Here is a 26,381-nt window from a genome sequence, read left to right on the forward strand (position 1 = left end):
AACCCCAAAGTCAGAGAGGTATTTACAAAAGCAGCTGCTGTGGGGCATGACCAGTACACACCTGTAACCCCAGCACTCAGGAGGCTAAGGCGGGAGGATCTCAGATTTCAGGCCGAAATCTGATAGCAAGGCCGTCTCAAGACATGTAACAAAAATTAAACCAAAATGCAGACCAGCTGCCTTGCTGGAGATAGAGAGTCAAACCCAAAAGGGATGAGAAAAAGCCCTGGGAGGGCTGGCTCTGCCTGGTTTCCACGCACTGTTTTAGGCTTTGTCAGGACATCAGGTTACGGGAAGGTTTGTGGAGAGTGATGGGATGATTGATAGTCAAGTGCCTCACAGGGATGGGTCAGGTTTCAGTGCAGCTGATGAGTTTCTGGGTCCCAAGAGCCATCTGTAGTATAGGAATGGTTGATGACTGCACCCCTGTGACCCAAGCAGCCACTTTTCTCTTAGGACAGCACCTTCACAGCTCCTAGCAGCAGGGCCAGACACACCTATATCACCCGGTCTTACCACTCCCTTCCCTTCTAAGGTTTTGCTTAATGTGTATGAGTGTTCTGCCTGCATGCCTATCTGGGAACAGCATGCATGCAGTACCCACAGACACCAGAAGAGGGTGCTGGGCTCTCTGGAACCAGTTACAGACAATTGTGAGGGACAATGTGGGTGGGTTCTGGGACTGCTGGAACAGTCAGAGCTCTAACCCATGAGCCATCTCTCCAGCCCGCCCCACCGGCTCTGGCTGGTTACTGTAAAGGACACAGGGTGGTGGCACTGAAAGGAATGGGGACAGTGCCTGCAGCCACTCAGCTCCGCAGCCCCATCCAGCTGGTCTGGGGCTGAGATAACAGGAAGACTCATCAGTTTTCACTGGCTTCTTGGTGCTTTAGTGGAGGGTGGGTAGAAGGATTATCAAACGTCGCAAAGCCTCATCTGTATGTGGGGTGGACTGTTAGGATTCCTGTTCCCAGGGTGTATTCTGGGGTCTAATTATGTTTTTTACCCAAACCCTAGGACTCTCAAAGTAAACCTTCCATCCCACTTTCCCATACCCACAGCTGATACACAAAATGTTAGGATCACAGTTCTGGCAATTGCTTTAGAAGTGTATTTTCTTCACACTTTCATTTTATCTAAAGCAACAGCGCAAAGCCAAAGTGTTACACGTGTGCGCGCGCACACACACACACTTTCAGACGGTTTTATTCTGTAGGCCTGGAACTCACCGTGTAGACTGAGCTGGCCTTGATTCAGCGATACACCTGCCTATGCCTCCCAGGGGCCGGGGTCAAAGGCACACACCACTACCCCCAGCTAAGCTACATTTCTGAAAATGGGCTCAGCACTCTTCCCACTTGCTTACTTTGATGTTATGTGACAACCGTCTCTGACGACTTAAAACTATCTCCCAAGCCAACGGTAATGGTCACTGTGATGGCCCCATCTTTAAAACTATCTCCCAAGCCAACGGTAATGGTCACTGTGATGGCCCCATCTTTAAAACTATCTCCCAAGCCAACGGTAATGGTCACTGTGATGGCCCCATCTTTAAAACTATCTCCCAAGCCAACGGTAATGGTCACTGTGATGGCCCCATCTTTAAAACTATCTCCCAAGCCAACGGTAATGGTCACTGTGATGGCCCCATCTTTAAAACTATCTCCCAAGCCAACGGTAATGGTCACTGTGATGGCCCCATCTTTAAAACTATCTCCCAAGCCAACGGTAATGGTCACTGTGATGGCCCCATCTTTAAAACTATCTCCCAAGCCAACGGTAATGGTCACTGTGATGGCCCCATCTTTAAAACTATCTCCCAAGCCAACGGTAATGGTCACTGTGATGGCCCCATCTTTAAAACTATCTCCCAAGCCAACGGTAATGGTCACTGTGATGGCCCCATCTTTAAAACTATCTCCCAAGCCAACGGTAATGGTCACTGTGATGGCCCCATCTTTATTGTCAGCTTGACAGCAGTTACAGTCATCATGAAACACACTCGTGGGGGTGCCTTCGAAGACGTTTCCAGACAGGTTCCAGTAGAGAGGAAGACCCATCCTGACTGGGTATCTTCATCCTATAGGGTGGGGCCCAGGCCCTGAGCAGCATCACTCATCTCTGCTTCCTGACTGTGGATGTCATGTCAACAGCCGCCTCAAGATCCGGCCGCCATGTTTTCCCTGTCATGATGTCTATACTCCCAAACTGTGAGACAAAAATAAACCCTCACTCCCTTAAGCTGTTTTTGTCACAACTAATAGCAGCATGCTATCTGCCATTCCTGCTGTGTATCCAGGTCCTCAGAGTCGTCTGCAGATTCTTCCCCTTCACCCAGTGAGCACAAAAGCTAATCAGACAGTTCAGAGTAGGTGAGACACACGGCTTCCCAGAAGCAAGCTGCAAGTCTTTATTTATTTTATGTTGTAAAGTACAACTATTCATGGCAATGCAAGCACGGATAAAAGCTTGCCGCTTCTGGAGGCAATTTAACAGTTTCTGCTGCTAAGGGTGCAGAGCAGCAGCTCCATCCCAGCATCCCTTGTACGTCTTCTTATGGTACCTGGCATCAAAGGGTCTGCAAAGTAAAGATTTTAATTTCAGGCCTATCATTAGAAAAAAGAGCAAGCATCCACAACACTGACTAACAAGGAAGACTCAAGGCTCTGTCTTCATACTTTCCCTGGCTCAGGTTTCCCGCTGAGCCACGACTGAGTAGACCCCATTGCTCACCTGTGTGAACTCTCTGCTTTTACATCCACCCCCCCCCCCCAGACGCAAAGGGGCCGCCTGCAGCAACACCCTTAGTAACTGGAGGTTTTGTAGCAGTGCTTAAGTGTCCAACAGAAACCACTCCGTCTGCCAAACAATATCTTGACTGCAAAGCTTCTCTGACTGTTGGTGGATCGACAATGGCACAGCACAGCCATCATCACCGTGGCAACAGTACCCAGAACCTATCAGAGGAAAATTGCACATGGAACTGATGGCTCTTGAGCAGGCATGCCTCAGCTTCCTCTGGAGTATGCTTTTTCTGCAAGTCTGGTGTGCTCTAGGGTACCGCCAACCCAGTGCAGGCCCAAGACTACAGATCAGGGGGTATGCCACCAAGACCTGCCGTCCAAGATCTGGATCCATGTGCTACCAGGTAAGAGCACTGACCACATCCTGAGCTCTTGGTGGGGGGGGGGGCATGTCAAGCTATATATACACAGTGGACAGCAGAGCAAGCAACGGGCTCTCTCTTAAGTGACTCAACTCTTCTGCAGTAACGTAAGAAGATGTACCTGTACATCTTTTGCAAGAATTCCACCCAGTGGCCAGCATCACCTGCTCGGGAATCACTGACAGAACACTCTCTTATTATTAGTGTGCATGTGCTGGGGATGGAACTCAGGATGTCATTACACTAACTAGAAAAGTGATCTATATCCTCACACTTGCCGTTTTCCGTTCTTAAAAGGGTCTTGTTATGTGGCCCGGGCTGGTTTAGAACTCTTGAATCCAACAGATCTTCCTGTCTCAGCCTCTAGAGTGCCGGCACTTTGCAGACAAAGGCCCCAAGGGCAACCCATCAATTTCCTAGTTCGTTCAATAAACCTTCCTAACCCCGGTACAAAGGGTTATGTGGACAGACGAGTCACCCAGGCCTCAAAGGCAGCCATTCCACCGTGCACTTTACACGTTTCTAAGAGCATCATTCTAGAGGCTAGGCAGCTGGCTCAGCAGGGAACGGTACTTACCCCAGTTCTATCCCTGGACCCCGTAGAAGACGGAAGTAGGGACCGGACCACACAAAGTTGTCTTCTCACGCCGTGGCAGGTGCATGCGCGCACATCATACTTACACACAATAATTACACTCTTATGCTAAAAAAAACCCCTCATTCCAGAGGAGGAATCCCGCGCGAAGCAGGACACGGCTTGGCCGTCCACGTGCACAGCGGTCCGAGGCCGCAGCCCCGGGCAAGGCTGGACGTGAGGCCGAGTCCGAGGCCGGAGCCCCAGGCAGGGCTGGACACGCCAGGTTCGGGCTCACCGCAGCTGGTGAGGCGCGGAGGCCCACCCCATCTCTGGTCCTCGCCATCGCAGGACTACCGGCCGCGTTACCGTAGCAATCAGCCGCCGCCAACGGAACCGGAACCTGCGTCTGGAAGTGACTCCTTCCCGGCGTGCCTCGGGCGTCCGAAGCCCCGCCCAGCGCCCGTCCTGGCATCCTGGTGCATCCCGGCAGACCTCGACCGCCCTCTTGAGGAAAGAAGTCGTCCTCCCGTACTCGCGCCTCTCATTGCCCTTCGGGCCTTCTGTCTGACCCTGATGGACGCCCAATCTGTCCAATCAACACGCACAGCGGCCGTCACGCTCACTAGAAGGCCTATAGGACGCCGCGTCCAGGGACAGCCCACCGTCACGCTATAGGCGATATGATTGGTGAAATCGAGCCAGTGCCGTCCAATCACGAGCCTCGTCCCGGAGCCTGTCCAATGAGAGCCTCTGGTGGGCCGGCCGTGCACCAGGGCCACGGTAAGCCCCGGGGTGGCCGCAGAGGCGGTGGGAAGCAAGCGGGCATGAACGCGTCCCTGAGCCGGGCGGCGGCGGCTCTGCTGCGCTGGGGGCGCGGTGCGGGCGGCGGCGGCGGCCTGCCAGGGGTCGGCGTGCGGGCGGCGAGCTCGGGCGGCCAGGCGGAGCAGCTGGACGCGCTGGTGAAGAAGGACAAGGTGGTGGTGTTCCTCAAGGGGACGCCCGAGCAGCCCCAGTGCGGCTTCAGCAACGCCGTGGTGCAGATCCTGCGGCTGCACGGCGTCCGCGACTACGCGGCCTACAACGTGCTGGACGACCCGGAGCTGCGGCAAGGTCGGGCCCGTGGGATCGGGCGGCGAGGGCGCGGTGAACTTGAGCAGATCCGGAGGAGCAGGGGCCCTGGTTGTGTAGTCAGTCACCTGGGCCGGGGGTTCGCCTCGCCTCCCCTCACCGGGTCAGCTGAGGAGTAGCTTGCTGAGGGGACCCGCAGCGAGTACCCGCGACTTGTTGGCACACTGGGGACAGTTTGAGGGTCTTGGAATCCAGAGGCCTACATGCTAGGAGAGGGACTGAGACTGCGTATGTGAGGAGGAGGTTTCAGGCTTGCCCGTGTGTGCTCAATGAGGTCAAAGGCTGGCCTTTAATGTTTAAGGTCCCGAGTGTCAGGGACTGGCTTCTTGCTGCAGAGAGGGTTGCACCATAGTCCAGCTGGACACAGGTTGGGATCTGATTTGGGGGGGAGAGACACGAACTTTGGGCAGTGTGTGAGGGCTGGGGCTCGTGAGAGGCTCAGCAGGAAGAGGAAGCCACAACGACTTCTGACCCCCACCAGATTGACGAACTGCCTCGAGGTTGGGACCCGAGGGACAGAGGACAGAACAGGCAGACTTGTGACTTTTCACTGGCCCTGAGGTCCAAGATTCCCTGCTCAGTCTTCTGCTTGCTCCGAGTAGGGAGGAAAAAGGCCAGGCAGGAATTGATCAAGGTAGGCCGAGTAATGGGAAAGCTGCTCCCCTCCTCCAGCGGTGGAATCTGGGGAAGCCTGCAGTCTAGTTCCAGGGACTGAGTCACCTTCCCTCCCCATCTTCCTGATCAAGTGCTCTGGTTTGATCACTCTGCCCAAGGGAGACTTGTCTGTGTTAGAATGGAGTGTCCAGTGTTTGAAATTACTGTCTATAGTCATTCTAAGCACAGCCCTTCTTGATGAGGTGGGCTGGGACAGCGGAGAGCAGATTTGACTCCGGATCTTCTGTGTGTGGTCCATCTGCAGTACAGCTCAACTGTATTTCCTTCTCAGTAAAGTGAAGATTACGACAGCGAACCTGGCAGAGTCCACGAGGAAACACGAAAATAAAAAGATATAGCTGGATTACAGCACATGTAATCCCAGCACTCTGGGGGCTGAGGCGGGAGGGTCACCAGTCCAAGGGCAGACTGCACTGCACTGTGGGAACCCCTCCCCCCATCCTCTTATAATACACTGTATGTAGTATCACCCTATTTGGCACAAGCGGCACCCACTAAATGGCAGCTACTTTATTATCACAATCGATGGCCTCCAAAGTACTTTTCTTCATGTTGTCTCAAGCAGCCGGCCCTTCATCTCCTCTCTGTGATAGTGTTAATGGCAGAGCTCTAGGGTAAAGCTGAAGAAGAAAGGCAAGTTAATGCTACCAGGGATAATGTTCAGCCATGCATTATGCTCAGAACCCTGTGTTTTCCTCCTCAGCTAATGCAGGCTGTTTGTGAGGCTCTGGGTTTATCTAGCTCAGGGCAAGCTGTAGTTTTGGGTCAGAGGTGGCTCCTTGCTGGGAAAGATAAGCACCTAGTCTGCGATCTGAACTGGGACCTACCCATAGTTGCCTTGCAAGTATGACTCTTAGCAGACTGTTGCATTGTGGATATCTTGCTCAATATTAAGCCTAAGGGTCCTTGGTTTAGAATTGATGTTCCTCAGTGTAGTGTAACTGCAGGTAAGCTGTAACAGAATACAACTAATATGAGTACTAAAAGCAAGGAGGCTTACTGTCTTCCATCTCACAGATCTGATTTGTGTCATTAGGTGCTCTAATGAGAGAAGAATTTAACCCTCCCTTTTTTCTAGTTGATATTTTGTTGTTCGATTTTATTTTTATTTTTATCGAGACAGGCTAGCCAAGCTGGCCTAGGACTCACTGTGTAGATCAGGCTGCCTTCAAGTGCTGGAATTAAAGGTGTGAGCTATCGTGCCCAGCTACAACCCTTCCATTCTTGACTGTTGATTTCATTGGCTTGTTAATGTGGTTAATAAGTGTCTTCTCCAAATAATTAAATATGTGTCTCCTGTGGCTTAGGGAAGCGAAGTAAGTGGAAGGGCCGACATTGGACTAGGCGGGGTGATGTGAGTGTGCTCACCCAGTGGGGCCTTTGTTAGCTAGGTTAGGCCTCTACAGTGTGGAGACTCTTCAAGTCGTTGTCTACACCCTGAGTTTGCCAAGGGGCAGGGAGGCAGGCAGCTCATTCTCACTTTGCCAGGCGAGGTGGGGCCCTCCAACCTGTCCTACCACAGCGTGGGGCCTCTGTAGCATCAGCCCTTGTTTCTTGTGCCAGAATTTCACAAAGGGCTCTGATTCTCACCCAGGGTCCAGGAAGTGTGGCGCAGAGAGGCTTTCTTTTTGGAATCAGCCTTTGTGGGGCTGCAATCGGAACCAGCCTAGTGGCCCCAAGTTCATACCTGAGTGGGGGTGTATGGATGAGGGAAAGGCTAGCTGTAGACTATAAAGACAGAGGCACAGAATAACAGTCAGGAGGGCAGATCAGTCACGAGTTTATTTTTCACCACTCTTATATACCATAACTAAAAATGGGAACATGCTATCATGTATACGGAACAAACAGACTTTTCTTCCTCGCTTATTCTAAGGGTTCAGTAATCACACCTTAGCTTCACCTTCTTGTTCCCTGGCCTTGAGGATCAGGAGTAGCCACAGCTCAGATCAGGTCTGTTGTTGTTTAGAATAAGACAGCCAAACATCCTACTTTAGCCACACCTTTGATCTTTAGGTCTTATGACTTGCTGAGGACAGTTTTGAACTCTCTGTCCTTGTGCCAAGATAGAGTGCAGCCATCTTTATGGGCACCGACACTTTCTGGTCCTCATGTTTCTTACCTGGGGTACACACAGGCCACAGCCACAGGGCTCTTGAGGAACTCAGGGTACAAGGCAGCCTCATGGTCCTTGGGCTTGTCCAAGCTGGTACCCTGAGGATCTGCATACAGCCTTTCACCCTCTGGAGGGCAGGGGTCTTACCCAATAGCCTGTGGAGCTGGGAATGCCACTTGAGCTGGGCAGGTTTTCTGTCACTGTTGTTACAACGAAGGACTGGTGTTATAGTCACCCACAGTCATGTCACAGTTACACACATTGCAGACTCCTCTGTGAGTGCTCTGACAGTCCTGTGTCCATCCCCATGTGTTCTTTACATCAGCTCTGTTGTTGGAGGGTGAAAGCAGACTTGGATGCTATATAATCAGTGAGCAAACCGAATTCAATAAAACTTTATTTGTAAATTCAGGAAGAGGTTTAGCCTGATGCCAGCTTGCTACCCCTAGGTCTAGAGGGGCCCATGTAGGTCAGGATACACGTGTAAGGTGTTCATGACAACATGGCTTGTGGTGGGGATGAACCCACAAGATGGGATCCTGGACTGTTGGACTGTTAGACTGGATTAGCAGATGGTATAGTTCAGTGCTGTAGGGTAAAACTATACTGTGCTTAAAACAAACTAGATCCTGGTGTACTTGACATGACTAAATATCAGAAACACACTTGGTCAAAAAGTAAGTTGCAAAGAGTATTGATGGGTACAATACTGTCTGTGTATGTTGATGTCGAAGGTGTAAGTCAATCCCATGTACATAGCTGTGGGCAGGACATGTTGCAGAGAAGGTTCAAGGGTTCCGAGGCTGGCTTTAGACTTTAGAAACCTAGATGCTGTCCTGGAACCGCCACATGCTAACTCTGTGACTTTGGGTGAGTTACTTAGCCTCTCTGAACCCTAACATCATCTGTCAAATAGGGATAATTATACCATGTCTGTAGTGCTTACTTAAATAGGGTTATGTATAGAAAATGCTTAAGGAGTATGAAGTGCTGTGGCCCTGAACTCTGCAAATGCTACTTTTTAATGTGCGGAATACCCAGCTTGTACCATTCCTGTGTTCTTTCTCCATGCTTTCTGTTTACTGTGTTGCCTACAAAAGCACATCTGTGACAAATAGAGCAGAAGACCCTTGATGGAAGGGTGGTGGTGGTACACGTACATCCACAATCCCTAGCCACTGTGCTAGGCGGTAAGTCATTTCACCAATTACATACCGTCTGGTCTTCTCAGTAAATCTGCAAGGCAGCGTGGCTCTACTGCCTTGGGGGGGGGTGCTGTACCTAGGGGGGCAATACCCAGGGGCCAGTGAGCCTGCTCTGCTGACCTGTGTGCCTGAGCCTTGTTTGCTCTGTTCCCAGCCTTTGCCCTCCTCTCGTGAGGCTCTGCTGTATCCATGCTGAGATTCCCCAGTCTCCAAGGTGGGAGAAATGAAGGAAATGTAAGCCTAGCATGTGACACACTTAAGATCACAGAGCCTGGTATGTGAGCTGGGAATTAGTTCATACCTGAAGGTCTACTGTGAACTTCATCCAGGAAGCAGGAAAACCACATTGTCATTTGCTGAAGTGCTCCAGTGTGGAGAGCACCTTCTGAAAATGGACGGACGGGGCAAGGGAATTTTTACACATATCTTCCATTTTATTTTTTCTGGCTTTTCCTGGTGTGGGGGCAAGGGCCTAAGGGTGTGGACACCAGAGTCAATGTCAAGTGACTTCCTCAGTCACTCTACCTTGTTTTTGAGGCAGGGACCCTTACTGAACCTGGAGCCAGACTGGCTGGCCAGTAAATCCCACTACCCTCCTAGCTCTGCCTCTAGATTGGGAGATTACAGCCTGAGCTGTGGTGCCCAGCTTTTCCACATGGGTTCTGGTGGCTCAAACTCAAGTCCTCATGATGCAGGGCGAGCACTTGGGGGACAGAGCCATCTCTGGCCTGACAGCGTTGATTGCTTGTCTTACTGCTTTTTATTTTTGATGGAGTGGTGATATGTGACCTGAGTCAGCGCTCATGTTAGTGCCTCTGTTTAGGGTTATTTCCAGGCAGCACTCTGTCCTGAATTTGATCACTGTTGTAGACACTGTGATTAGGGCTAATTCTCTAATTTTAGAGGATTCTGTAATGAGCACTGATTCTCTAATTTTCTGGCGTTCCCACCCGACTGCCACTAAATATTGCAGTTTTCAAAACTAACTGGGAAGCAAATAAGCCATATTTAAACAATCCTTATGGTTCATTTAAGTGTTTCAGGGTTAGAAAGTCTTTATTATGGGAAGTTACTCACTTTGCTCTGTAAGAAGAACGAGATAGTACCTGAACTAGTAGAGAAACTCATAAACGCCAGGGCTTGTGGCTCATACCTGCAGATACAGCTCTCTGGAGGCTAAGGCAGGAGTAACTGCGAGTTCAAGGCTAGCCTGGGTTACATACGGAGTTCCAGGCCAGATTAAGCTAAAGCAAAAACAAAGCAAAAAACTTCCCAGCAAGCAACAGCAGCAAAGCATAATCCTAGTGGCCCATAAGTCAGTGTGTGGCACCCCTGTGTCCTGCCAAGATGCTGCCATTTGTCCTTGAGGCAGAGTTCTTGAAATGTCAGCCATGAGGGAAGATGGTGGGCAGAATAGAACTGTGACAGTGTCTGGTCTGAGAGCCACTTGTTGACAGCTAGGTGATGAGTGTTCTGGTGGAAAGCCACCCCCCCCCCCAACACAGTCCTCAGTGGCAGAGCCTCACGCGTGGGACCAGTCCAGGGACTGGAGAAAGTGAGGTGCTGTAAAATCGCCACCATGACATCTCTGCCCTGACGGACTATATCAGAGGGCACTGTAAGCCAAAGCAAGCCCCTCCTCCTTTGAAAATAAATATAACGATGATGGAAAACAATTCATTCTTAGCAAAGGTTTTTACTAAAAACGGCAGTTTAGAGTTCAGTGTGGTTCAGGGTGGTCCTCAGGTAGCAAACGCATTTCATTTAATATGTTTCAAAGCAGTGGGTCCTCAGCAAGAGTCAGTGTTTCCTGCGGAGGAAAGCAGAGCTGTGAAACAAAGAGACAGCAACGGTCCAGTTCAAGAGACTCAGTGGGAGCTTGTGTTTAAATGGTTCTTCATTCCCACACCCCACCCTCAGTCATAAAGGTGATCTATAGGCTGTTTGTAGTTGAGGGTCAAGTCTAAAATGCAAACCCTCATGACCCATGTACTGAGTAGGGTTAGGGATCTGTGGCACCCCACCCACTTCAGTATGCTGCAAGCCTTGGACTCAGCAGGCAGTTTAGTGTGCCTACATATTTGATACTGTGAAGGCTGGTAGGATTTACCCTCTATTGTAGGCCCTCCCATTCTTGAGAGGATCACTCTGTGAAGTCCAGGCCAGCCTTAGCTGAGTGCTGGCTTTATAAGCCTGGGCCACCACACCCAGCCTGTGGCCTGTGACCATTTCTCAGTGTTCACTGTCTGGAGAAGTAAGATAAAAGCTGTGACTCGGGCTCCCTCCAGCTCTGTTATTTACAGCAAACTCAGTAGTTTTAGTCTCCTGAGACCACTGTGATGTAATACAAATTGGTAATTTTATTTGGAAAACAAATATTGAATGATATAGTAGTAAGAGCAAGTGTGTCTGCCTGGTTTTAGATGTGTGTAATAGTGTATTTTTTTTTTTTTTTTTTTTTTTTTTTTTGGAAGCACTAACTTTGTGTGTTGTATGCTCATTTTGGCCATTTGAAAACACTGGCAATAGTATTTATGCCTTTGTTAATTTGTTTCTGAATTGAACTTAGGGGCTCTCACTCATACTAGACAAGTGTTCTACTGAGCTATATTCCCAGACTGCAAAAATTTCTGTTACATGTATTTATCTTATGTGTATGTATATGTGAGCACATGCAAACACACACACACACACACACACACACACAGCGCCATATTAATCACTATGGGTTATATATACCTATGTCTGTCATCAGGCTTAGCCTATCCAGGGAGCTGAGAACATGGGGCTTAGGAGTTGCAGCCATAGGCCAGGGGTTTTCTGTGCTTCTTGGTAATCTTCAAAGGTAATGGCCACTCAGCATCTTGAGTGTAGGTCAGGGATTGCCCCCATCACTCGGAGCTGCAGAAAGGCAGATGTGGGGTCAACCCATCGGTCAGTGAGTTCGGGTGGGTCCACATTTCACAGCACATTTGGGAATGAAGCTGTGACATTTCTTTCCTGAAAGCATGACCTGTGTGGGTAATTATAGCTTCGCCTGTCTCACGTGCCTCAGTTAGACAGTTCCATTCCCTGGCCGATGTGTCACTGTTTCACCAAGAGCCTTACCTGATTCTCATGAAAGCCGCAGGGGCTGAAGGTTGAAAGAGAAGCTGAGGGATCGTGTTGAGTGATGTGATGTGAAATCATTGCTGGGGGGTGGGGGGTCAGGGAGAGGCCCGGGTGGTGGAAGGTTCACTCCCTGCTGATGGCTTCAGTGACGCATCTCCCATCTCTCCACAGGTATTAAAGACTATTCCAATTGGCCTACCATCCCGCAGGTGTACCTCAATGGCGAGTTTGTGGGGGGCTGTGACATCCTCCTGCAGATGCACCAGAATGGGGACCTGGTGGAGGAACTGAAAAAGCTGGGGATCCGTTCTGCCCTGATAGATGAGAAGAACCAAGACTCAAAGTGAGGGCTCCACGTCCTTGCTGAGCAGAGCGCCCTCTCCATCACATTCGCTGCCAGAAAAGCCTTACTGCGTCCTGTCCTGTTGCCGTGGGTGCTTGCACTGGGCCTCCCAGCTTGCAAGCAGGCAGTGGGTTTACTTGGTCTTTGGCTCAGAATCCCCTGTGGTGAAACTTCCTTATAACCACTGCTCTGTAAATCAGCATTGTAGCCGGTGTTGCTGTTGCCCACATTTGATCTTGTGTTGTCTTTTATTCTCTGCCTGGTTCAAGAGTCATCCCTGACTCTTGTCTGTGGGTTGAGTTGTAAAGGCAAGCCCCCCTGATGTTTTTGTAACTTCTTCTATAAGGGAAATGATGAACAGAGAAGAAAATGTGATGGCTGGAGTGCTGTTGTTTTTTAAATAAATTGCCAACACAGACCATGTGTGTTTGATCAGTTACCTGAACTAGTATGGAGCTGTAGGATGTCAAGGACCAGCCACCTATTCTATTCTTGTCTTTTCTTCATTCCTTTTTCCTTTTTTCCCTGCCCTCTGCTTCTTACTCCCCTACACCACACCTTTCTGTCTTTCTTTCTATACAGCCCAGGCTGGCATTGAATTCATTACATAGCCAAGGGGTAAACCTGAATTTAAGATCTCTTGCCTCTACCTTCTAGGTGCTGGTATGTCAGCCATCTGCCACTGTAGTGCTGAGAATGGAATGTGGGCACTGTGCATGTCAGATAAACACTTTACCAAGGGAGGTACCACCCCAGATCTTAACCTGTGTCCTCTTATTGTGAATGATTAATTAGCAGCAACTCTCAGTATTACATATTAGGCTGTTTGCAGCTCCTTTAGCTACTAAGTCGTGCAGATACAGTGTGTGTGCTGTTGAGCCAGGTGTGATGCTGTGCTAGATGGGTGTGGACATGAGAGGGGACCCACACACACTCTTGGAGCCCATGCCAATAGCTAATGGGGAACAGGCATCAACTGGCCTCTGAAGCATTTTCTAATCCATGAAATGGGGTCTAAGGGATTGATTGGAACTGTGTCCACCTTCCAGCATAGTGTCTTGGTGGGACTTCTCCAGGGCCGATCCATCCAGAGGCTGGTGTGGAGGACCCGACTCCCCACCTCCACCTGTGAGAAGGAAGTACTTCCCTCCCAGTGTGTCTGGCTCTGCCCAAAGCCACGTTCAGTCTCCAGGAGGCAGACAGCATTGCCTGGAGGTCAGAGGCAGGAGGAAGGCTGCCTATGTCCATGAAAAGGGCACAGGGAATGAATATTGGCCTCCCAAAGCTGGTCTAGGGCTTTGTATGTTTAGTCATCTTTAGCTCCACTCTCTTCCTGAGGTAGGGTGAAAAGGTGCATGCAGGCAGGGTCTGCTGGCCTCCCAGGGTTTGCAATTACCCCAAGAAGGGAAGGAAAGCTTCAGATCAAGGCTTCACCCTCCCCCATCTCACTAGGGGCCCAGTGGACCAGATCAGATGACTACAGTGACGATCCTCAAGGCTTTAGGAAGAAAAGACATGTGGTCTGTGAAGGTGTTGGTTGCATTAATTGCATGCTGACCCTTTGTAGATTCCTCACAGGGCTTAGAACCCCTTGGAAGCCTTTTGTTCAGCAGGTAAAGAAGGAGCCCCCAAGAGGGGCTGTGCTCAGGATCCTGCCTGTTCTGGCAGCCATGTCCTCTGAGAAGAACACCATTAACAGATGATTTTCCTGCCTGGGCATTAATGCCAGGCCATGGGTCACACAGGTTGTCCCTTGCTGTCACACTAGCTGTGGATTGAGTTGCTTTTCCATTATTGCTGCTTGGGGCTTTTCCCTGGATTGACCTGTACTCCGTAAGGCTCCTTTGGTGAAAACGGAAATGATAACAATCATATTAGCACAGCAGCACTATAAGCATCCTCTCTAGGATATTGGCTACACTAGAACAGGCTGCCAGGGGATGATCTGCTCAAAGCTTGGGCATCATCGAGATCCTATCAGAGTCATTCAGAATGTGCCTTCTTGAAGCCCTGTAAGAAGTGCAGTGTTCCTTCCAGAAGTTAATTAAGGATGATTTTTTAATACACCTTTGCCAAGCAGAAATTGAAAGTGTTATCTCATTTGAGTCTGAATGACTCCATGGTCTGCATAGAGGTCACTGTGAGGATTAAACAGGGACACAGAAGTTCCTTATACAAACAGCATCACACCTAGCCCTCTAGGAATATTAGATAGTTTCACAGATGTCTGGTGTATGCAATTGTGACTGTATTGGACTTTGTCACCCTTTCCAAATCATGCCGTTAGTCTCTTTAGAAATAGGTGAAGTAGCCGGGTGGTGGTGATGCACACCTTTAGTCCAGGCAGTGGTTATGCACACCTTTAGTCCCAGCCCTCGGGAGGCAGAGGCAGGCAGATCTCTGTGAGTTCGAGGCCAGCCTGGTCTACAAGAGCTAGTTCCAGGACAGCTTCAAAGCCACAGAGAAACCCTGTCTCCAAAAACCAAGAACAAGAGAGAGAGATGGGTGAAGTTATGTTGAGTGAACTTTTTTTTTTTAAGATTTAAGAAAATTTTAATTATATATATGTGTGATGTAGGCACCTGAGGAGGTCAGAATACATCTGATCCCATAGAGCTAGAGTTAAAGGCGGTTGTGGGCCACCACACTTAGGTTCTGGAAAACCAAACTCAGGTCCTCTATAAGAGTAGTTAGTACTCATTTGTGACTGTGGAGCTGTGTCTGCAACCCGAGAGTGAACATTTTTATTCAGGCAGCTTTTGTTAGCTCTTTCAGCTTCCTTTGAACTGTATCTTTTCTAACTATTTTAGGATACAAAGTAACTTGTTATTTATTTTGTGACGTTTCAATCCCAGGCCTCCTGCTTAGTTTGCTCACAGTTCAGCACTGAGCCACTCAGCTTTACTAGCTCTATCGAGTTCTCTTTTGAGTAGGAGTCTGGGACAGCCACGAAGAGAGGTCTTGTTCCCCTTTCTGAGTAGTATATTGCAATCACAGGGTGAACTGAGAAGTCAAGATCTTGTGGCCTGAATGAGAACTGTCCCCCACAGACTCATGTTTGGACACTTAATCCCCAGCTGGTGGCACTGTTTGACAAGGTTGTGGGCCCTTTAGGAGGCAGAACTTTGCCAGAAGAAGTGAGTCACTGGAGGCCTGGCTGCTTCCTGTTCACTCTGCTTCCTGAGGGTGGATGTAATGTGAGCAGCCAGTCTCCTGCCTCTGCAACCATGCCTCTCTTGCTGCCTTTGTGCTTTCTCTGCCATGATGGGCAGCATCTCTCCTGAATTGTAAAGTTGCTTTTGTCAGAATATTTTTTATCATAGTATTGGGAAAAGGAACTAAGTCAGCTCTCCCGTTTGTGTGTGGTGTAAGGGAGGAATGGGTCTGTCGGCAAGCTGCGGAAGTCAGTAAGGTAAGATAAGTAAGTAAGGCCCAGGTACAAAAGCGTTTGTGTTCACTCCTGAACTACTGGTGGGGAAATAAATAATCACATGAAAGGCTGATTTGTTTTCATAAAAAGAATAGATTCAATATTCTACTTAAGAACTGTCTAGAACATGGAAAATAGCTTTAAAGAGCACACGAGGTGTGTATACAGCAGCTGATTTGATAGCAGGTAGAGGAATGGTGAGGGACAGGGGTGGGGGATGAGGTCCGGGGCTCTGCAGAGTTGCACAGTGGTGGATCCCTGTGGAGAGTAGCATTCCTTTGCTGTAAGAGCAGCATCACTGGTTGTGAAGTGGCAACACGAGATGGTCCCATAGTCTCCTTCAACGGCGCCCTGCAGCTATTTAAAGAGTTCCTGTGAGGCCTGCCACCTCCCTAAAGTGGCGCTCTGGGGATAGAGCCTTTACCACAGAGACCTTTGGGATCACTGAAGATCCAGGCTGCAGTCTCTGTAGAGCAAAGTGCTGGGCTGTAAGGTGAGAGTAATGGATGGTGTTCGGTCCACCTGCTTCCAAAACATTTGCGATGCCCTTACCCCTATCCAGAACTTATGACTACGTTACATGGGACCCATTAGAGGTGCTTGGACTCATGATCTTGATATAGCAGATGGTCCTGGGTCCTGTGGGTGGGTCCTGGCCAAGTGTCATAGCAGAGGGTCGGAGTTAGTGGAGGTGTAGCAAGGGCTAGCCTTGAGAGTGGCAGCAAGGGCTAAATGCTGTGGATTGTGGATTGTGGATTGCTGTCAGCCTATAGCAGCTAGAAAAAGCTCAGCAGTGTGTCTACTGAGGAGCCTATACCAAGAGCTCAGGCCTTGATTTTAGTCCAGCGAAACTGATTTTGGACTTTAGACCCCTAAATCAGCTATGGCAGCTCTAAGAAACTAGTGTGGCTGGATGCCCTGGTTTTTATGGTGGATAGCACATGGTACAGCAGTAGGACCAGAGGGCAGACATGTTACTGAGATTATGTTTTTCATTGACTCCTCAAAAGACTAGTGACCATGAAATAGTATCTCTTTTTAGCAGATGACCCCACAGAGGGTCAATGAGATCAGGCTACACATCCAAGGTCACTGCCCAGGGAATGGCAGGGTTCGAGTGTGAACCATGATCTGCATGCTGCAATTTGCTTTAGGTGCCTCGATAGATTTGCACACCCTGGCTTGCCTGGTGGTGTGGCACAGCTCTGGAAAGGGCCAGGCAGTTCCCTGTGGCCTGAGAGGAGAGACCCTTGTCTCACTGAGTCAGTCTATCTTCATTTCCTCACCGATATGGGATGTCCTTCTGTATGCTGCAAATATGCTTTGCTTTTATTGGTTGATGAATAAAGCTGTTTTGGCCAAAGGCCAAAGTATAGCTAGATGGGAAATCCAAATTAAGATGCAGAGAAAAGGATGACAGAGTCGGAGAGATGCCATGTAGCCACCAAAGGAGTTACGTGCTGGAACTTTACCATTAAGCCACAGCCTCATGGCAATACATATATGAATAGAAATGGGTTAATCTATAAGAGAGATCAAGGAACTAGCATGTCTGAGCCATTGGCCAAACAATTGTAATTGATATACTTCAGAGTGTTATTTCATAAGTGGATGCGGGAACCTGATGGGCGGGGGAGAAACTGGTCCAGTAGGACCTGGCAAGGCAGAGAAAAAAGACTTCCAACTACACCTTTCCAAGAGCCACGGTGGCCAGGCCTTTGAAGCTTCCTCCCTGGTCACCCAAGGCAAGGCCAAGGACTTGAGGAGATGGAGGGTCCCAGTGTGGAATCAGGGGCAGCATGTAGACCTGGGGTAGATGGACAGACCATGAGCAAATGTGGTGCCCAGGGAAAGGTAGCAAAGCTCTGTGTGGTGTATGGACATGTGGTCATGCTGGCGTCTTCATGGCCGCCTGTAACCTTCCAGACTTCAGGAACTCCCTGCCCCTTGCAAGGCTCCCCCTGCCTCTCTCTGACCTTGCTCAGGGTCCCGGTGTCTATTTCTGCCTCACTTAGAGCCACCTGTTGTCTTGAGTGCTTCCTGCCCACGGTCCTCCCCAGCCCTTCCCTCCACCCGCCTTCCTCCGTCCACCTACTCTGTCCCTTTGTCACAGCCCCCTCCCCCCAACTCCTGGCAACATGGCCAAATATGATCTGTGCTTTCATAACCCCCCTCCTTTGAATTCTAAACCAGCTAATTTTTATTTCATTAAAACAATGCAAACATACAATTAACCAGCTGGCCACAGTCTAATGTGGAAGTCATCAGTCCCCTGCCTCTGACTTTCTGCCCAGAGTCCACTTCCCAGAGGCTGTCAGTTTCTGTGGCTGAAGCTGGGTTCTCTGCCTCTGTAACTCTCCACACTCTCGTGGCGTTTTCAAGTATTTCCTGTTTGTTTGTTTTCTTTTATAATTTAGTGGATTTGTTTCACTGCCAGTCTATCCTACTTCTAATTCCACTCAATTAAACAACAGTGTTTGCATTATTATGGCTTTTTTTTAAAATTCACTAATTAATGTATGTGTCCTCTTCTCCTACTTTGTGGGTTCCAGGGATTGAGCCCAGGTCATCAGACTTGGCAGCAGGTGTTGTAAGGGCCAAAGTTAATCTGTAAGCCCCACTTGCCCAAGGACAGATAGCTTCCTGGAATGCTGGAGGCTATTATTTGTGGGCAATGACAAACTACATGTTTTTGCTCTCCTAAACAAATTTGTTTGACCTAACTGTACTGCGAGGTACTTGGCAAGAAGTATGCTTGTTTCTGATTGGACCTAATGGGAAATACGGTGGCCTTGTGGTTTTGTGCAACACACACACACACACACACACACACACACACACACAAAATAAATAAATAAATAAATAAATAAATAAATAAATAAATAAATATCCTGAGGCAGATATTGGGGTTCAAGCTGAAGATCAGAGAAGCAAAGCAGCCTGCCGATGGCTGTTACCTCTACCAACTTGAATATGTGCATCCTCAGGGTCCACAGGGAGAGGGGAGGAGACATTGGGGCTGCAGTACCTGATTTGGTACCCCAGAATAAACTGAGGATGTGACTGCTCCAAAGCTTGGGAAGCAGAAGGGTATGTTTGTTTGTTTTTTGTTTTGTAGATGTGAGGGAGAGAATAGCCAGAGGCATCTGGAAGAATCCAGAGCAGAGGTAAAGCGTTAGACTGAACATGGCTAGCAGACTGGACGTGGCCATGACAGAAGAGAGAGGGAGAGCAGGAGATGAAGAGAAAGGAACAACCAGGAGAGGGGCAAGCGATAGGACACCCCCAATAACAGGTACCCCCAATAACAGGGCCATAAGGAGAAATGAGGCACTGGGGTGGGGATTCGACGAGCTAGGTAGTCATGATTCTGAGGAAGCCTGGAGGCCAGCGTGCACTTTGGTATCCTATGATATGCTAATTGGCACCATAGATAGCCATTTGTCCCCTCTGCCAGGGGTAAGAGAACTGACTCCTTTGTTAGACAGGGGCAAGCTTCACAAGCTCCTCAGAAGTGTTGGCATTTGTCAAACTGCTAGAATCCGCGGGAGTAGAGTTGCCTTTGGACCTGACAGAGTCCGACCCCTCTGACCTGAATGCCTCTTTCTGCCTCCCACGAGTCAGCAATGCGATGTCTGTGATGCAGTCTCCCACTGCCCTCAGAAAGTGAAAGGATGCTCTGGAGCCAGGCCCTGGGAGTGGACATTCACCGGTTAAGCTGGGCATGGGGTGCCCCTAGCCTGGTACACATCAATGAAGGAGACAATGTCATTGTCTCCTGGAAATGATCTCAGCCCAGAGCGCCTGGTAAGGACCTGCTCTATCAATGTGGTCTCTAGGAGGCAGCAGCGAGCAGCTGAGCTCAGAGGCCAGCCTCTAGTGAGAGCTCTGAGTGTGCACCATGGTTTGGGTGCACATCTGTGGTGGGCACACCGTGCATGTAGAGTTCACACCCGGGTTGTAGAAGGTCTTAGCTCTCCTTCCTGCATAGCGATTTTCATGTGATTACCTTCTTTACACCAAGAAGCCATATCTACTACCCTGGCTGGAGAGCAAGCCTCTACCATTCTGACAGTATCATCTTTTATGCCATGATGTATTCATGACATCCACCCACACCTAAGCCAGGCTTGCCTGCGCGACCCCAGGTGCGTGTGTTTGGACACAAGCACAGTCTGCAGGCACACACGCATTTGGGTATCATCTAAAATGATGCAATGACGTGGATATTTGAATTGGCCTTGTGTGCAGGCTTTAATGGGCAGTGCTGCATCTCATTAGGTAGAGTAGTGTTCTGGGCCCAGCAGAGAGGTTGACTTCCCAGACAAAGACCGACGAAAGGAGAGCCAAGACAAACAGCAAGAGTAGCTCAACCAGTTCCAGGACTTCCCTGGTTATAAGGCAGAAAGAAGGAGACAGAACAGAAAACACAGGGTTGATCAATATAGGGTTACCTTTGGGGGAAGGATTAAGGCAGAAAATGTCAGTATTGTGACAACTGACCCTAGGCTGCTTGGGAATTTAGCTACTGTCTTGCATACTTCCTGTATTCCTCAGAAGATCAGGTGACTGGGGTTTGTGAAACTTGGTATGAATGACTCCATGTTGATTTTCAGATGGTTTGGAGGTCCAGTGAAGGAGCCTACTCCAATCCTGCAGCCTCCTGTAGTTCTCGTATAACAAAATATCCGTGTGCATGTGAGTCTCTGTGTGTAATGGCACAGCTAAAGTTCACTGCATGAAACTTACAGATGGGCAGAAAGCATGACTGTCTTGTCTCATTAGGAATCAGTACATACATTTTAAAACAATTAAAAAATTCTCTTAAATTCTAAGCGGACCCAGCACTTACGTAGCTTTAACTTTGATCTCCAACAATAGAATATTTCAAGGGTGTCTGGGATGCTTTAGGTCCGTTGTCATAGGGAGGTTGCACCATGGAAAACCAGAAGATGGCACTGTTGCTTCCAGAATGAGCCCCTGTCTGCCTAGTTGGCTTTGGCCTGGCTCCCTCCTGTACTTGGTACACTTAAAATGCATCTCCATCTTTCCACAATTCATCCCACATAGAGCATCCTATTTCCTCTCATGGAAGTGAATTTTTCTCTCAGACACTTGGGGTCCAGGGAGTGGATTTTGGTACCAGTCACATCAGAAATGCATAGTGTGTCTCCAATCTGTGGGCAATGTAACAGACCAGCATCTAGTGGTCTCCTCAGGTTGAGAGTTGTTCTGGAGAGAGGGGAGGAAGGTTGGGGATGGAAGTCTGGCTGCCACTCAACTTGGAGAAGCTGCTCAAGTTCTCTGGGCCTCAGTTTCCTTACCTGTACAATGAGGATGATTAATAGCTCCTGTTAGAGAATAATAATAAGCAGTAGATGGCCAACACAAAATCAACTCAATGGTATTTTGGGGTGGGGGGGTTCTTCATCTCACAATGTTTTGTCTGAGCCATGTGTTTGTTTTTTACCTTATAGATCTTTTACTTACTTATTATGGTTTTCCAATGTTGTTTGTATGGGTTATCTGTGCATGGGAATGTGAGTGTCTCAGCTTCTGTATATGTTTCTTATGCTTTTTCTTTGGCTCTTTTCCCAAGATTGTTTGTTTTGTCTTATTGTTTTGTTGCCCACTTGTTTGTCTTATTTTATTCTTCTTCTTATTATTTTAGATGCCTGTTTATATTCTAATGAACGAGAGTGTGTGTGGATTTGGGTGGGTGGCTAGGGATATAGGGAGGCTCTGGGAGCTGTTTGGGGAGGAGAAACTATAATCAGAATATATCATAGAAACAAAATCTATTTTCAGTAATTAAACAAAAAGAAAGTGTTCCGTCTGGGGAATGCAAGCATGTCATCCAAGAGCATGACCCCGATTGTTTAGAAATCTCCTAAGAACTTGGGGGGCCACCTGTGTCATATCCAGGACAGCCTGCCTCTGCACTGTTAGAATCTGTGGACAGCCCCTTGGGGAGGGAACATTCTTCCTGAACTCCCTTCCAAGGGTGGCAACAAGACTCAGCGTGAAGAATACCCGGTGTGAGGAAGATTTGGGAACTGTGGTGGTTCGAATGAAAATGGCCCCCACAGGCTCACGGGGAGTGGTACAGTAAGAGGTGTGGCCTCCTTGAAAGAAGTATGTCACTGGCAGTTGGTTTTGGGTTTGAAATGCGCAAGCCAGGCCCATGTCTCTCTCTTCCTGCTGCCTGCTCATCCAGATGTGGAACGTTTGGCTCCCTCTCCATCGCCATGTCTGCCTGCACCCTGCCATGCTTACTACCATGACGGAAATGGGCTAAACCTCTGAATGGAAATAAACCCCAATTAAATGTTGTCCTTTCTAAGAGTTGCCGTGGTCATGGCATCTCTTCACAGCAATAGGACACTAAGACATGAAGTGTGATGTGTGTATGAGTTGAACATTTCCTGTAGGCTTATTGTCCAAAGACAATGCTGACTCTAGGAGCCAGTGGAACCTCTCACATTTAAATTCCGAGTGGAACTATTCCTGCAGGTGCAGACTTAGGCGTGGATTTGAATGGGAAGGGGACACTGTGGGTATAGAAGAGCTAAATCTCCAGTTTACAGGTATCAGAAGTGGGGTTAGCGGCAGTCTACTGGGAGCTACTGTGAAGATTAATGAGATAGTACCATTGAAAGTCCATATACTGCTGTGTATGGGGCTGTACACCTTCAATCCCAGCACTTGGGAGGCAGAGGCAGGCAGATCTCTGTGAGTCCGAGGGCACTCTGGTCTATAGAGTGAGTTCCAGAAAAGCCAAGGCTGTTACACAGAGAAACTCTGTGCCCAAAACAAACAAAAAAACAAAAACCACAAAACACAAAACAAACAAACAAAAACAACAAAAACCCCCTATACCCCATCTGTTTTCTCTTTCTCCCTCCATCCTTCCCTCTCTCTTCCCCTTTCTTTACCTTTTATTCCTTTCTCTCTCCTCTCTGTACTGGAGGATGAACCAAGGTCTTGCATATAGGTAGACACTAGACAAGAACTTTATCACTGACTTATAAATACAGCCCTGGCTTTTTAAATTTTATTTTAAAGACAGGATCTCATTAAGTTGCCTAGGCTGACCTTGAACTCACTCTATAGGCCGAGTAGGTCTTGAACTTAAGACCCTTGCCTCTGGATCACAGGCTGCACCACCAGGCACGGCTGTTTTTCTTTTTCAATCTCCCCTTAATGTGATTTTTTTTTTCTCCCCAGCTTCCTCGTGGAGTTTAGAATCATTTTGTCAACAGATTCTCTTTTTAACTTTTGCTAGCCTACACACATTCGAGGCATTGAAAAATAGCCTCAATTTCAGCCTGTCCCCAGCCCTGCAAAACACAGGCTCCATTTGGCAGGAGGCAACTTCCCCTTGCATCCACTAAGATCCCAGGGCTTTTGTGCTTCTCAGCTGGCGCAGGCCCAGCTGGGAGAGTTTGATCACACTCTCTTCTCACCCCTCACCTGGGTGACAGGGGTTGTTATGATAATGCATGAGGGGGTCCTTGGCAGATTCCGGTTGACCAAGGCGGAGGACAAACATGCCAGGCAGACAGAGCTTAAGTGAGAGGTTTTATTAGAAAGGGGAGGGAAGGAAAGAGAAAAGAAGTAAAGAGATACAGAGACAGAGAGAGGGTAGAAGAGAAGAGGGAGACAGTAAAATTCTTGTCTGCCCCAGGGGAACAACGGGAAAGAGGTCTTATGTGGGCGGGGTCTTTCTTTTAAAGGGTCCTTTGCACCTGCGTGCAGACTATGTAATCATGGAACCCTGTGCTGACCAAGGTGCTGCCTGAGTGCATTCTGTCAGGTGGCAGGGGCAGGCCAGCACAATGTCTGAATCCTTACTGAGGTCCCCTTTGGAACGCAGCGGGAGTGATGCTGGAACCAAGGTAGCTGGATCTGATGCTCTTACTGATTTTGTCAGTCACGACAGCAGCAGCCCCCATCATGACAATGCTGTCTGAGTGCAGGTTCTTGGGCAAGAGCTGGGCCAATCATTTTCTATATTGTATTTCACTGAAGGGATCAATATAGCACAAGGCTGAAAACTTTTGTGAAGGGAAATTTATCCTTCTTTGGAACTGCCTGGCTTTGTACAGGGAAAGGCAGCAGGAGAGAGTAGGTAGCTGGATAGCAGTAGACCAATCGAACTTTATTTACAAAACACACAGTGGATGGACTTGGTGTAGAGCCCATCGCTTGTGGACCTTGGGGTGTGGGATGGCTGAGGCCAGGCTCTGACGTTTGAACCCACATGGTGGCACTGGCATTATTTGTCTGCATAGCTTTGGGAGGATTGTTTAACGTTTTTTATGGCTCCTCCCTGTCACTGTAACAGACATTTTAGTTGCATGATGGACATTCAGCTATAAAGACTACATTTCCCAGATTCCCCAGCTCCCTTGAGGCTTTAGGGATGTGCACCTAAGTCCTGTCTAGTGGGGCATAGACAGATATGTAACCTGGGCAATCTTCCTGCTTCTACCTCCCATAGCTGAGGTTACAGAGCTGGGTCACCATTCTTTGTTACCCCCCCCCCCTTCCTCCTTGGTCTTTTGTCCTTTCTTCCTTCCTCCCTCCTCCCTCCCTCCCTTTCTTTCTTTCTTTCTTTCTTTTTTTTTTTTTTTTTTTTTTTTTTTTTTTTTTTTGCGTTGGAACCTGTCCTGAAACTAGCTTTAGATCAGGCTGGCCTTGAACTCAGAGATCTGCCTGCTCCGGCTGTCTTTTACTCATTCTTTTAATAAAGATTTATTTATTTGTGTGTGTGCACATGTATGTGCAGGTGCCTGCACCTATGCACGTGTGTAGAGGCCAGAAGAGGGCAGTAAGTCCTTCTCCACCTATGTATTCCTTTGAGACAAAGTCCCTCCCTGAATCTGGAGCTTTCCATTTCTCCGATGAGAAGGATTTGAGCAAGAGAAAGCCTCCTGTCCCTGAGGCTTTGGAACTGAGGTTACTGAGGTTACAGGCAGGACACTTGGCTTGTTGGATTGGACTTGCTGCCACCCGTAGCAGCACCTAGGTTAGCCAGGGAATTCTTTGAGTTCAGTTCCAAGCAGAAATTAGAGGATGTTTTACAGTGTGCATATGGAGACCAGAGGACGAGCTTTCCAAGTAACAAGGTGTTTTCAAAGTGAGAAATGGCCTCTTGACAGAGCTCAGATGGATGGAGGTAACTGTTGTTAGTTCTCAAGTTCTCAGGGTGTCTGGAGAATGAACTGGAAATGACTATAGGAGGGTTTTGGCAGGTAGATAAAAGCCAACAACACTCCTTAGGAACTTGTGAAACTGGTTCTCTTCTGCCAAAAGGAGTTATTGCCCTTACCTCTGGCAGAAGGGAAACATGGCTCCATTAGATAGACCTGTGGCTGCATATCAGCGTTCATGCTGGCCTCTAGGTTCCCTCAAGTTCCAAGTTACCCATTAGATAGACCTGTGGCTGCATATCAGTGTTCATGCTGGCCTCTAGGTTCCCTCAAGTTCCAAGTCACTCAAGTTCCAAGTTCTCACAGACCGTGTCTCAATAAAGAAAACAGACGATGTCTGAGTAAGAACATCCAAGGTTGCCCTTTGGCCTTTACGCATATATGCACCTGCAGACACACACGCAACTCACCCCAGACCGTCCTCGATCATTGCATGAATACACGTATTACTTTCCCATTCAGAAATGGAGTCTACATTTCCCCGATGCCAACCTGTGCTTCCAGCCACAGAAACATCAGAGGAGTTGGTTAAGATTAGCTCGTAGGAGGTCTTCCAGCTGCTGCCTGGGTCTCCAGGAACGCTCCCTGGTGCTACAGTCTCTTTAGGAACCCGGCTGCTGTGGCTGAGGCAGCCCGGGAGAATAGAAAAGTCACATGGAGAAGTTTGGCTGCCAACTCCAGCTAAGCCCCCAGCTGACAACCGCTGGCAGCTCATGGTGTGCTTCCCTTGCCTCCTAGCCTTGATGATTCTTCAGTCGGCTGGATCCTAGCTACCATATGGAGAGAGTCTGGACAAGGATTCCTGGCTGAGGACAGTCAACCTCTGTATTACTTACTTTTCTGAGCACTGTGACAAAATACCCAACAGAAGCAGTGTAAGGGAGAACAGGGTTTATTTTGGCTTACGGTTTGGGGAGCACGGTCCCTCATGGCAGGGAAGGCACGGGGATGGCAGCGAGAGCTTAGGGCATGGTTTTTTCTCCTGTTTGGTGGTCAGGATGCAGAAAGCTTAGGGTAGAAGCAAAGTCCGGCTCTAACTTTCCAGGTAATTGCTGGGTGAGGTTTTCTGGAATGGTCTCTCTCCTTGTTCTGTCTTCCTTTGTTTTGTGTTGACCCCCCCCCCCCCAGGTCGTGCAGCCCTCCTATTCACCTGCTCTGTACTGTCTGCTCCTGATTCTTCCTCCTATTCACCTGCTCTGTACTGTCTGCTCCTGATTCTTGCCTGGGACTCCTTTCTTGAGTCAATAGATGTAGCCATGTCAGATCCCCATGGGGAACCAGTTTTCACAGAATCCAGGACCGCACACGTCTGGCCTTTAAATGGAACATTTTTTTTTTTTTTTTTTTTTTTTTTTTGTATTCTGAGCATTTACCTAGGAAATTGAAGTGCAGGGAATTGGAACCCTTGGCAGGAG

General features: G+C 48.7%; 1 protein-coding gene and 1 non-coding gene across 2 annotated transcripts; one reads left to right on the plus strand and one right to left on the minus strand.

The window, feature by feature from the left end:
* Positions 1–2,818: 2,818 nt before the first annotated feature.
* Positions 2,819–3,094, minus strand: LOC127231236 (small Cajal body-specific RNA 13). Its single transcript, XR_007835278.1, has one exon. It is a non-coding gene; the product is annotated as a small Cajal body-specific RNA 13 (non-coding RNA).
* Positions 3,095–4,529: 1,435 nt separating this feature from the next.
* Positions 4,530–12,739, plus strand: Glrx5 (glutaredoxin 5). Its single transcript, XM_051196550.1, has 2 exons — positions 4,530–4,853; positions 12,150–12,739. The coding sequence occupies exons 1-2, from the start codon at positions 4,568–4,570 to the stop codon at positions 12,323–12,325; spliced, it is 462 nt and encodes a 153-aa protein (XP_051052507.1). The 5' UTR covers positions 4,530–4,567; the 3' UTR covers positions 12,326–12,739.
* The last annotated feature ends 13,642 nt before the right edge of the window (positions 12,740–26,381 follow it).

The sequence above is a fragment of the Phodopus roborovskii genome, unplaced genomic scaffold, assembly GCF_943737965.1.
Source record: "Phodopus roborovskii unplaced genomic scaffold, PHOROB, whole genome shotgun sequence".
Classification (NCBI taxonomy): Eukaryota; Metazoa; Chordata; class Mammalia; order Rodentia; family Cricetidae; genus Phodopus; species Phodopus roborovskii.